This window comes from Phoca vitulina, unplaced genomic scaffold (genome assembly GCF_004348235.1).
Source record: "Phoca vitulina isolate PV1807 unplaced genomic scaffold, GSC_HSeal_1.0 scaffold108, whole genome shotgun sequence".
Classification (NCBI taxonomy): Eukaryota; Metazoa; Chordata; class Mammalia; order Carnivora; family Phocidae; genus Phoca; species Phoca vitulina.
In genome coordinates this window covers 1651314-1664483 of record NW_022589811.1, presented here as the reverse complement: position 1 = coordinate 1664483, position 13170 = coordinate 1651314, and the positions used below count along the sequence as shown (strand labels likewise).

Below are 13170 nucleotides of genomic sequence, written 5' to 3'. Positions count from 1 at the left end.
GTGGAGGCGGCCAGCAATGACCACAAGCTTGCCGCACTCTGCGGGAAGCTACCAAAGGTTAGCCAGCATGAGGCAACTCATCCCATCCTCCCGAGCACTGCATCTCACTGCTGACGAACCTGAGCCACAGAGGGTAGGTAACTTAAGGCCACACGACTGGCCACTGGTGGGGCTGAGATACAACCACCACGCATTGGCAGTGTTTGGGCTCAGAGCCCAGGTTCCGTCCAGATCTTTCATGGTGCGAGTTTGGACTGAATCGCTCATTCCAGCGAGAACTAGTCTCCAATACCCTTATCTACCTTTTTGGTCAAATCCAGCAATTGTTCTTCAGAAGACAAAAACAAACCCTCCTGCATGGCTTGAATTCCACTTGAAGCCAACTATGGGTATAACACCTTCAAGAATGGGCCAGACTAAGGACATTTTTGTAAAAAGGAACTTAGGGTTAGGATGAGCCTGACCTGACCACATTCACCCCCAAACTTAACGAAGCCAACAAAGTGTCTCTCTTTCTAGGCTAAACAAAAGAGGGAGGATTACCTTTATATCGCTTTTTTTCTTCCTCGGTCAGATGTTCTGTCCGGATTTTGGTTATCACACTCACATTGTTTACTGTGTAAACCTTGAGAGATGTGTGCAAAAGAAAACAGTGACACAGGGAATCAAAACTCAAAAAATAAGCATAGCAAGAGCAAGAATGCTGAAGCCAAAAAATAAAAAGAAAGAAAAAAAAGAAAATTGCAGCAAAATAAAAATGAGAATGGTTGACAATCATTAGGATCCTTCAGAGAAAATACACAAGCTATCAACTTAGAAATGCATCAGCAGTTAATCTGCATCTCTGACAGTTTTAAATACCGAGGAGTGAAAAGGGATGGCTGCATCTTCCCGCCTGCCCTTTGTGTTGCTAAATACCCTCAAACAAAGGTCCTGATATTTAGGTCTCCCAGCTGGATTCCTATCGTGCTATCCTATCGTGCTATTCCTATCCCAAAGCTGCATCGTGGGCTTCTGTACTGATCTGTGGTGATCTTATAACAGGACTTAGACAGCCATCTGCTGGGCAGAAGGAAAACAGAATGAACACAAGGTTCTCTATACCCGTAGAAGACTTAGAGGAAACCAGCAAGTCACTATTTAAAAAGCTATGCCATCTACGGACAAAAAATTATTCTCACCACCAGAGTCAGGGCTCTGTTCTCAAGGCCGCCTGAGGAATGTGGGGGTCTGGAAGATCGAATCTCATGGTAAGCAGAATTAACTGTATGTGCCATACGTGGATTCCCCACGATCAGAGACTCGAGGAAACCCACACAGCACTGGAGCGACTGTGTCTAAATGCGTCCCGCGGAGCATGATGTAAGTGTCTTTGCCCACTCAGAGGTCACCAGAGGATCCTGCGGTGCCTGGCTCCGGCACCGGGAGCCAGCAATCCCTGCTGGCCCGCAGGGCTATGGAAAAGCCAGCAAGCAGAAGCTCCTGCTGACAAGACGCCGGAGGACCCGACTGACAGCTGTCCCCACTCTGACAATGTATTCTTAATGCACTGATGTCATGCGAGTGGGCTGTCAAGCCGCTGGTTACAATTAGGCTGACTATGAAAATGGAGGCTCATTAAAGCTACTTTACTTTTTTTTTCTTTAAACCCACTCAGGTTATAAAAAAGATCGACATGCAGGTTTGAGTCTAATCCTTTCTTTTCCTCCTTAAAGAATTAAAGGAACAGTCACTGCTATGGGGACAACTGGCACCTGGACTCACTTCTCTATACCACTGTTTCTCTTTGGCATACGTAGGGGCCTCCTCGGGACGTGCTATTCTATTTTCTGAACGTCAGATAAGATACAAATCCAAGTGAGAGACGCTAAGCAGTACTTTATTCCCCAGAGCATCTCCATGGCACAGAGGCATGAAAAAATCTGAACAGACTCCTCATTTGCATAGAAGCTAAATAGCTATATTAAATCTTATTTTAAGAGTTTCCTTTTACCTTTGCTTCGTAACCATTAACAACTTCTGCTTTATCTGTCCTCCAGCCCCAGAATCCGGATTTAGTTCTGATAAAAAGTGAACACCACAAATTTCTACATGTACAATATGCCATTCAGATTTATCCCTGCAGCCTTTATAGTTTATTTCCCCCAGCTTAAGGTGGTGAAGGACACTTGATGATTATGGTCCTATTGTCCACAAAACGATGGATGCTCTTGGTGACAGATGGCTTAAGGATCCCCACCCCCTCCCACAGTTATTAATCAACTGGCCTCACCCCTGGCATAGAAAGCCTCCGTTCTTGGCTTCTGTACAAAAACTGCCAGCATAGGGTGGCAACAAAGGTGGTGACATTCACTGGACAGCTGTCCTAAAGACACAAGTGAAGAGAACCAGCGTCCAAGGGCTCGCCACGAGGTGGCATCTGGGTCAGAGCATTTATCTGGATCATTGTAACTGTGGGCATGGACGTCAGCGGCTCTGTCCCCATGAGCGGCCACATCTCAATCGAGGAATTCTTAGAACAACGAGGCCCAGACCGTCCTGCTCCTCAGGAGAGAGCGGGTGGGGCAGGAACTCATCACTGTGGCAAGCCACTTGGAGAAGCCATTAATGCCTGCAAAATGGCTTGGGAGTCACATGTTTTATCAGGTCTGGTGCAGCAGAGGAAAGGATGTTCTTATGTTAAAAGCAGTTTTTCAGCCCAGGCATTCACTCCAGGTCTGTGGAACTGCTTTTAAAGTAGACCAGCACTGCAGTGGCTGCTACGGCGTTGGTAAAGTGCCTGAAAACCCAGTTGTTCCACTCAGCATACTTCTGGGAAGAAATGCATTTAGGGCCCAGAGCGGCCAAGAGGCTCTGGTTCATTTTCAAAGCAGCTCACCCTCGGAAATACCACCACTCACAGGGGAGCCCTGACCAGCCTGGTCTGCCCTTTTGTCTAGGACATCACATCCTAGCTCCGCTGTGACTGCTGCACTTGGCCCCACAGAGAACAACAGCTTGCCTTCTGCCCTGACCCCAGAGGGAAGTGGGGCATCACGCAGGAAGCTCTGGGAACCGGAAGGTTAGCCAACCCCAAAGAAGATACAGGTCATTTACATCTCATGTTTCCAGACAGCTTCATTAGTCCAGATGGGGTGTGCAGGGTTTTATGTGTATGTTACAGCCCATCAGAGAAAGGAGGGACCAGAACTTTACCTTTCCGATTAGTCGTCCACAATTAGGCAGCATGACCCATGGGGGGAGAGAGAGAGAAACCCTAAAGGGATTACACCAGATGCTAGCTATCTCCACTTCACATTTCAGAAACAAACCCGAAATCCAGGGGGCAAGCGGTTAGGGTCCCCACTGATTCATAAACCAGAGTCCCCTTTGAGTCATCAATAATTGAAAATCGAGAGAGTCCTTTTAGTTAACAGATTCAGTCCTCAGTTCCTTGTCTTTCACCAAGTCACTGGATATTTTGGCCTGGGAGGGAACTGTTTTCTGGCACACAGTCTTCCGAGGTAGCAAAGGACGACTCCGTCTGCTCTCCTTCATCCCGCGGGCCTGCTGGGGAGACGGAGCTGCGCAGCTCTCCCTGGAGACCGCCATGCAGCTCGCTGCTCTGCATCTGCTCAGCTGGCAGCCCTAGCTGCTGCAGCCCCCTTTCCAGCCCCGCTGACAGCTTGCTGATTAAATTCAGCGACCTAATTTAACACCAAAATTCTAATAACTCCTTGGCCCTTGATTAACATCACATGCAGAGGCATCTGAAAATGACAGGAGGACACCCAGCTCCCCCTCTTGCCATTTTTCCCTCTGCCCGTGTCCGCCGAGACTGCCACACCAGGAGCCACTGGGCCAGCGCTGTGGCCTGGAGGCTGCTGAGCCACTCGGAGAAAGGCTCTGAGGGTGGCAGGGAACGTTCTGTTTCAGGCTGGCAGAGCCTAATCTTTCAGAGAAGAGACAAACCCAGACTGCAGCCAGAGGGTACACACTGGCAGGCCGAAAACTCCTGCAGGAAGCAAGCCTCAGGCTCTCCGTAACAGATCAAAGAGATGGGCGAGAACGACTATCACAAGAGGGCACACCTTCCCGATGCAATCAAATACACACTCCCACCTCCAGTAGGAAGGACGTGTGCCCACCTTTTCTACCACTCAAGGGGCTCAATCCTTGCTTGATGCACAAGAAACTCACTGACTGCATATCTAAGTCCGAGCACCACCATAAAAAGCAGCTGTCTACCAGAAACCCTGTCTCTGAGACCCACTGCCAAAGGAGGCTAGCTTGAACCTTCTGAAGACCTCGTGGCCATACGAATACCAAATACACCTTAGTCCTCCGTACAAATGGAACGTGCCATCACAGCCCATCTATCCTCCGCAGGGCAGCCGCCAGTAATTGGCGTGCCCTTTTGTAAGTTACACTTATGAACACTGACTCGAGCAACTCTGCCAATGAGTCAGGGAATAGCAGCTCTTCTCATGACATCTTAGGGTCGTGGGGACTTTAGCAACGTCATCTCGAGATTCATTCCTTTGTTTCTTTCAAGGACACGGGAACCCGGAGAGACCGAGCCACCTCCCCAAAGCCACACAGTCATCCAGCAGCCCTGCCAGCGGCACTCAGTTCTTCCCACCCCTGTCTCCACAGCTGGGCCGCAGCGGTGACGGCAGGCTCCTCTATTCCCAGCTTTAGCAACAGAGCCCTAGCTGAAGGTGCTCTCCCTGTCTGCAGAGGCGTGTGCCAAGCTTCAGGGGTCTTCTCAAGACCCTCCCAGGTAAAGCCACAGAGAGTCCCTGGTAGACAGCCATCACCTGGCAAGGCTGGCGATGGGGGCTGACCCTGCCTCACAGGGGTACCATTACCCAAGCAGCAGCAGTATCAGGACACCACACTGACTGGTATTTGGGTTTTCTCTTCTGCTACTAACAGATGTCCTAATTCCACTGCTCTATCTAAATTAGAAGAAAAGGGCACTTCAGTCTTACGTTTGACTCAACAGAAAATTCTCAGTCTTAAGAACTAATTTTATGGAAACAAAGAAAAGAGAAAGAGAGGAAAGTTAGTATATTCATTAAGAGTAAAGAAAGCCTAAATCCAGGATAATACGTATCCACGTTAGCTCAGGTTATGCTGCTTTGGTTTACAGAGAGCTGGATGTGACATCCTAGGCAAACACTCAGGGCTCTGCAGACTCCCTCAGCTCAGTGTGTTCTGAGGTGAAAACACACAGGCCAATAGCTCTGATAGCCTCTACTTCCCCTACACTCAAAAGCTCTCCATGCCTCTGCAAGGCCCAGAGGCAGATGACCAGAGACACTGTTCTCCTCCTGGTTAACCAAGGCACAAACCTCTCCAGAAGTTTCTTCTTGTAGAATCTGGAATAGAACTGAAAACTCCTCCAGACTCTTGCTCTAAACTATTAGGCCTCACAGGGGGAAAGGACCACATTAAACTATATGGTAAGTGTGAATCCGACTAATATTAGTACAACCACAATCAATACTGGGTCAATTCTAGCTTCCAGAAACTCAAAGCTCCATAGTTTGGGACTAGGGAATCTTGTGGATCCCCAAACATCAAAACAAAAAATTCAAATAAAATCCAATAGAAAGGAAAAGAATATGAAGACATTTCTCCAAGACATAACCAATGTGCTATAAAAATGATCTATGAAAGAGGATATCAGCTATGTCTTCTACTTGGTTAGAACAGAAAGCAACGTTAAAACCCACTACTGTTTATTATGCCACATCAAAAAAATCCCAATCCACCCATAATTTCCGATTCATATCTACATGCCACTAAAGATGGCAGTAAAGTGATTAGACGTTAAAATGCAGAACCTAAATGCGTACCTTTCAAAAGCAATATTTTTAGTATCGAGGCTGGTGTTAATGACTGGGCTTGTGAGCCGCCTCTCAACTTCCCTGCCTTTTGGCTTCATCAAGTCCAGAGTGAGGCGCTCCATTTCCTGGGAAAGGTCAAAGTGCTCAGTGGTGACCACTCTGTCATCGTGGTTGACTTCCATCAGCTCCGCCCGGTTGTCTGTTAATGGAAACAAGAGCATAACTAAGCGCCACCAAGGAAGACACAAAAATAAGGAAGCCTCAAAAGTTAAAATGCATCATCTTTCACATTTCCCCCCCCAAGTGCTATCAGATAAAACCTAAAGACTATTGATTATTGACTACCTACTTACATGGGGATTATCTGGCCAGTTTCCACAGCCCAAAGGCCATCTTCCCCAGAGTTGCAGGCATTTAAAACAATTTGCCTTCTTCATTGGCAATACATCTGTGTACTTTTTAAAATATATGGTTTATATAATTACTGTAAATTGTTTACGCACAACGCTGGGCTGGCAATACCATTTTTCTCACCCTCCATTTGGAGGATCACGCCTGCTTATGGAGGGAATATAAGGAGATACAAGACAGAGTCTCAAACTCAATGCTCAGGAATGTGGGACAGACACATGTCAAAAGGGTAACAGTGTTGGGTGGTAAGTAAATGAAACGGGCAAGAGAATTAAGAGAACTATCCAAAAAAGAAATAAAGTTGAGGAACTGCAGACTCCCCCAGCTCAGTGTGTTCTGAGGTAAAAACACGCAGGCCAATAGCTCTGACAGCCTCTACTTCCCCTACACTCAAAAGCTCTCCATGCCTCTGCAAGGCCCAGAGGCAGATGACCAGAGACACTGTTCTCCTCCTGGTTAACCAAGGCACAAACCTCTCCAGAAGTTTCTTCTTGTAGAATCTGGAATAGAACTGAAAACGCCTCCAGACTCTTGCTCTAAACTATTAGGCCTCACAGGGGGAAAGGACCACATTAAACTATATGGTAAGTGTGAATCTGACTAATATTAGTACAACCACAATCAATACTGGGTCAATTCTAGCTTCCAGAAACTCAAAGCTCCATGGTTTGGGACTAGGGAATCTTGTGGATCCCCAAACATCAAAACAAAAAATTTTGTTTTGAAAAGTTAACTGAAAATTTTGTTAGCTGAAAAGTTAACAAGAATAACCAAAAAAGGAAAAGAAAAAAAAAAAGCCCCAGAGAGGATCAGATAAAGTATTACACTTATATAAAGTATAAGAATGCGAACACATTTTGACGGTTAAAAATCACTCTGTAACTTGAAAACAGAATAGAATCACTCACCTTCTCCCTTAAATATAAAACTACGCCTCCCTCTTATCCAGCTCATGTTCTCAAATCCCAGCAATGTGATATCCACACGTAGTTTGGCACCACTTTTCCAAATGCGACAGACGTCATTCGGGCATATTCTAGAAACCAAGGGCACTAGAGAAGAGAAACGTACTACTGAGAAAAAACCTGAGGGCCAAGCAGAACACGCAGGCCCAGGAAATCAGGAGTGGGACTTTAATAAAAGAAGGGCAGTGGCATGACAGTGACCATCAGACAGAACTGGGCTTGGCTCCCACACTGAGGATCCAGGAAGTCACTTCTAAAAAATAAAAGTGGACCTTCTGTTCTATAGCTCTATATAAAAGTGCAGGTGTATGTCTCGTCCAGAGAAAACTCTAAATGACTCTCCCAATGATAGTCTCAATCCCAAAACTGAACCTCTCTCTGTGACCGTCGACCACCATCAGGGCTATGGAGCGTGTCCGTCTGGACTTCTCGCTCACATCTGCTGCTCCCGCCGGTGGCCATGGCCTGCCTGCCACATTGCCACATCCACCCTTCAAAATATGAGACCTAAAACAGATAAGATCTGCGGCTGCTTCACCTGCGTATATTGGTGTTGGAAAAGAACTCGTAAGGTTTCCAGAAGAACCTGAAGTTCTCTTCTGTTACATACTTTTTACTTCATTTAAATGTTTCGTTACAAATATGACTTCTTGCCTGACAGAGAAGTCGGAGTGAAATGGCTGGGAACCTGGGAATTAAGAGCTGTCATTAACTGATCTACAAGAAATAAAATTGGAACATCTATGAAAATTACTGTCAGTCAATTTGCCCTACAGAAGATTTTGGAGAAATACATCCATTTTGTAAAATACCAAGCTATCCCGACATTTGTCTCATCTTCTTCCTTAAAATAACAAGTTTAAACGAAGCAAGTTGAACCACATAAGGAAATGAGAAATAAATTATGGTAAATCTACTTACTAAAATTTTAGCCCTTTAAAGTGATGTTTTAAAAAAAAACTAGTAATATGGACAGATATCAGCTCTAAGTGACAAAAGGAGGAGACAAAATTGTCTATATATTATCTTTACAGATGCTCGGGAGAAAAATCCCTATACACGGAGGAAAAAACTAGAAGGAAAATATCCAAAGCATTAACAGTAGTTGTGCTTAAGTGGGATTATAGGTGACTGTTTTTCCTTATTCTTTTCTATGCAATTCTTAGATTAAAAAAATATATATATATTCAGTTTTTATAAAGGAAAAATAAACTTATATTCAGGCTCAGTAAATTTGGAAACAAATAAATTACAAGCCCAGAGCCACTCACCCCAGCTGGTGAATTCCCATTTCATCTGCACATAGAAATCCGGAGCCTGAAGGACAAAGATTTAAAGTAAATGACCCTTAGCACTATTAACTGAACACAAACATGGTAAGGGTTAATGAGGTTTTAAAGGGGGAGGAGAAGGAAAGAACACAAAAAATAAGAAACATAAAATGCAAACCCATCAAAGTAAATGTTTATTTTATATGCAGGCTGTTATTTTATCTCGATATAAAATATGTCTAGACAGTTAATAAAGTTAACTGAGAGCAACAAGGTTAGAGAGGGATAAAATCAAATCTGATTTAGGACTCAGTCTGGTTCCTAACAGTAGCAGAAAGATTAGCCTGGAAGATGGGCCTAGGCACCACCATGCAATGTGGGTAACAGGCTATTCTGAACAAAAAGAAAGGAACATCAATTCCATCTATTCTATGGGGGAGCTCGACTGTAACAGGTTTTGTGTGCTGGAAGTGCTTCATATTTACTGGACCTCGAAACCAGAAGAGGCTGCCAGACATCACCTCCCCAGGAAGTTGATGTTCCCTCCAGTTAACAGACTTTTGCCCTTATTTTCCTCTTCAACTTTTAGAATTTGACTTTATAAAAGTTTATACTACCAGAGCAGCCCTGTTTAGGACGACTTTCTGACCTGCCCCAAATTCTTACAGAAGGTTCTTGGAAAGCTACTTAAGAAATCCAACAGTTACCATCCAATAAGAGAAATACTAGAAATTCCAGGTGTTGTTCTGTTCCCTGCCTCCCCCCACCCCCCGCCATGGCTTTCTCGTGGTTTTTACAGAAGCACAGGAAAGGAAGACCAAGAATCTATCCGAGAATAAAACCAGGATTCCAGTGATGGACAAAAGGCTCTCCAAGGGGCAGCGGATAAGAAAGGGGGGCTTGTTTTTTTTTTTTTTAAAGATTTTATTTATTTATTTGACAGAGAGAGAGATAGCGAGAGCAGGAACACAAGCAGGGGGAGTGGGAGAGGGAGAAGCAGGCTTCCTGCCAAGCAGGGAGCCCGATGTGGGACTCGATCCCAGGACCCTGGGATCATGACCTGAGCCGAAGGCAGACGCTTAACGACTGAGCCACCCAGGCACCCGGGGGGCTTGTTTTAAGGAGAAAATGTTGAAAGACAAAACGTCAGCAACAGCATCTGGTGCCACTGGGCACACAGGTCATTCATAGGCTGTGTCTTCAAGTGGACAACACAACCCAATGCAGTTTACTGCTATGGATCAATACAGGTTAAAAAAAGGAAATCCTTTACATGGGATTTTTTAAAGAATGACCCCACGTTAAGTCAGTTTCTGTTTTGCCAAGTGGGCAAATCTGTTTTCCTTCTCCAGTAAGTTAGATAAGAAAACAAGAAATCCACTTGATCTTTTGTACACATACAACACTGCTTAAAAGCAATGCATACAACTATTTCATATTTCATGGAAGGTTTCATGTAGTACATGAAAAATGAGTATCTCCAGGACTGATTTTGCTTGAGCGCCAGAGAAATACATTTTTTAAAAAGAGTGCTCAGATAATGAGCAGTGATTGTCTTACAGCAAAGTTGTTCCTTTTCTCAATAGAGCCGTTAATTTTTCTCAAGAAACATGTTGACTAAAGTGTAAAGCGGATTTATCTAGCAAGTATCTTTGGAGATATTTTGGGAAGCTCACTTATGTGCTTAAGAATAAATGACAAGAAAATTGAAGCATGGTACTTTCTTGTCTCCTGCAGCCCTGAGAACATTGCACGATTGGCTCATAAGATGGTTCTTGCAGGTAACAGAGACTTTCTGGAGAATGGCAACCATCATGCAAAATAGTCCATGAGCCTACAAGTAAATTTTCTTTTTTTTCTTTTTCTTTTTTATAGATTTTATTTATTTTTTGACAGAGAGAGAGACAGCGAGAGAGGGAACACAAGCAGGTGGAGTGGGAGAGGGAGAAGCAGGCTTCCCATGGAGCAGGGAGCCCGATGCGGGGCTCGATCCCAGAACCCCGGGATCATGACCTGAGCGGAAGGCAGATGCTTAACGACTGAGCCACCCAGGCGCCCCATAAGTAAATTTTCATAAAAATGACTCCAAGTGTCACAGAGTCCATACACTTTAATTCACAGATAGATAACTGTCTTCACTGGCCCAAAGCCAATGGCTGTAAATAAACTAAGCCAATGGATTAGAAGTCACGAAATGCTAACGGCTAGAGTCAACACAAGTGGCAAGGAGAAGGTGCATACACACTTCGGAGCCTCAGCAGGCCCTGGAAATCTCTGTACAGTAACCAATGCTCATCACAATTTCCTCAAGATGACCTATGCTCAGGGGCACCTGGGTGGCTCAGTCGGGTAAGTGTCTGACTCTTGATTTCGGCTCAGGTCATGATCTCCGGGTGAGACTGAGCCCTGTCTCAGGCTTCACACTGGGTGTGGAGCCTGCTGAAGATTCTCTCTCCCTCTGCCCCTCCGCCACCCCCCTGCCCTCACTTGCATGTGTGCACTGTCTCTCAAAAAAAAAGATGACCTACGGGGGCGCCTGGGTGGCTCAGTTGGTTAAGCGACTGCCTTCAGCTCGGGTCATGATCCCGGAGTCCCGGGATCAAGTCCCACATCGGGGTCCCTGCTCAGCGGGGAGTCTGCTTCTCCCTCTGACCCTCTCCCCTCTCATGCTCTCTCTCTCAAATAAATAAATAAAAATCTTTAACCAAAAAAAAAAAAAGACCTATGTTCAGAAGGCCACTGTTAAGAAAACAGGCACCTAGACAAATTGTTTGATGTCCATTTGTCTTAAGTTATAATTTTTAAGCAGCACTTAAAAGGATAGGTCTAGTGACATAGAAACATAATCAGTGAAAGACCTGATACGTCTAATAGATAAGGAATAATGCTCTTTGGTACTAAATGTATTGTATTTACAATTCATTAAACTCTTAGGAAGGTACAAGTGGATGTCTAACCATGTCTCCAGCTATGTTGTCAGCATTTAACTCAAATTATGGCATTGCCACATTTTTATGGATACCTCGAGAATCTTCTGGAGCAGCTCAGGAACTCCTTCAAGGGCCATGGATGTGTTGTGGTAGTCCCGATGTTGAAGAACGGTGTACACCATCTCGGGGTCACCGGTGCTCACAGCCTCATGTAAAACTGGAAACCAAGGAGGTGAAACTTCATCACCCAGTAGTCTCAGACTCTGACAAACTCCTAAGCTAGTTAAAAAAGAGTCTGTAGATCAAAGATCAACATTTTCTTCAAAGAGGGGGAGAGGCTACATCCCACCTTACTTTTATGACCATGACTGCTATCGCTAGCTCTTAACTGAGTGAAGAGAAAATACAGTGCTCGTAGCCTCTAGAGCAAACCAACTTCCATCCTCCCCCCACACCCCCTCTCTTACCACTGGTTCTGAAATCCTGACAGTGTCTTCAGAGGGCAGGCTTTACCTGTGTGATCACACAACTGTGGTTACATGTGGACCGGGCAGGTAGGGCTTGGGTATATCTTTGCTCAGCCAACAGAATTACTCTGACCAACAGTTCATTGCTTGCAAGCAAGTGAAATGCCCGGATTTCACCGGAAAAGGCTACTTGTAGCCATAATTTCGTTTTGATTTTGCCTATCCCAACAGATTCACTGGAGTTACCATCACACTCCTCAGGAGGAATCTGGCCTCCACACTCATATGTGGTGGAAGGGTTTGAACTGAGAGCTGCTTTCTGGATAGGAGTCGCCCTTCACTGAGGGCTTCTGGCCCAGGGCACAGTTCGCACCATTGTGCTGCAGGCCCGCGTCTCCTCGCCCCGGCCCCGACTCCCAGGACAGAAAGAGTCTTAAGATAAAGATAACTTGAGGACAATTATCATTGAGACTGGCCTTTATTCAGAAAGAGATACCAAAACAAAAGGGCTTCAGATATTTTAAAAGCATACTTGCCTGTCCATCCCTCACGATTTTCTTTTGTAACATCTGCTTTATGTCGCAGCAAGACTCTAGCAGATTCCAAATGTCCCAAAGAAACAGCAAGGTGCAGTAAGGTTCGACCTCGTGGGTCCAGGGCCTCCACATTCTGTGAGGTAAACACTGGCGTTTGTAAGATTGTATATATTATATCAAAACATGGAAATGTGTGTGAGAGATCAAATTTAGTATAAAGTGGAAAATTACACATTAATTACAGCACTATATGGAAGAAAGAATGCTTGCATGTGGGAGTGGTTGAAATATTAATTTGAGGGCTATAATAAAGATGATCGCTACTGAGTTCCTTTTTCTATAAAGTGAAGTGCCCAATAAGTTAACGTGGACTGTAGGCCTCAGATCATCAGGCACGTCTTATGCCCGCAACAGCCCTCAGATGAAGTCTAAATAGGGCTAGGGGCTTTCATGAATGCAACCACCCTGTGACGCCGAACATGGGGGATTTCTCAAGCATATATCAGCACTCAAGTCTAGACCAGGAAATGGAGGACTTTAAGCAAAACTGAAAGTACAGGGGCGCCTGGGTGGCTCAGTCGTTAAGCGTCTGCCTTCGGCTCAGGTCATGATCCCGGGGTCCTGGGATCGAGTCCCATATCGGGCTGCTCGGTGGGAAGCCTGCTTCTCCCTCTCTCTCTCCCATTCCCCCTGCTTGTGTTCCCTCTCTCATAAATAAAATCTTTAAAAAAAAAAAAAAAAAAAAAAAAAAAAAAA

At 45.1% G+C, this 13170-nt stretch overlaps 1 protein-coding gene across 4 annotated transcripts in view; it reads right to left on the bottom strand.

Annotated features, from left to right (window-relative positions):
• The window catches only part of ANKRD13A (ankyrin repeat domain 13A), a 33653-nt gene that overhangs the window by 9353 nt on the left and 11130 nt on the right, over positions 1-13170 (bottom strand). For 3 of the 4 annotated variants that reach the window (XM_032397993.1, XM_032397994.1, XM_032397995.1), the window contains 7 exons: positions 12415-12547; positions 11504-11628; positions 8482-8527; positions 7154-7297; positions 5844-6033; positions 1994-2060; positions 544-625 (listed from right to left, as the gene is read on the bottom strand). In XM_032397993.1, coding sequence (XP_032253884.1) covers positions 544-625; positions 1994-2060; positions 5844-6033; positions 7154-7297; positions 8482-8527; positions 11504-11628; positions 12415-12547 — 787 coding nt within the window. Of the gene's footprint in view, positions 1-543; positions 626-1993; positions 2061-5843; positions 6034-7153; positions 7298-8481; positions 8528-11503; positions 11629-11878; positions 11929-12414; positions 12548-13170 lie in introns of those variants that run through there. The other variant, XM_032397996.1, reaches the window with a different exon arrangement.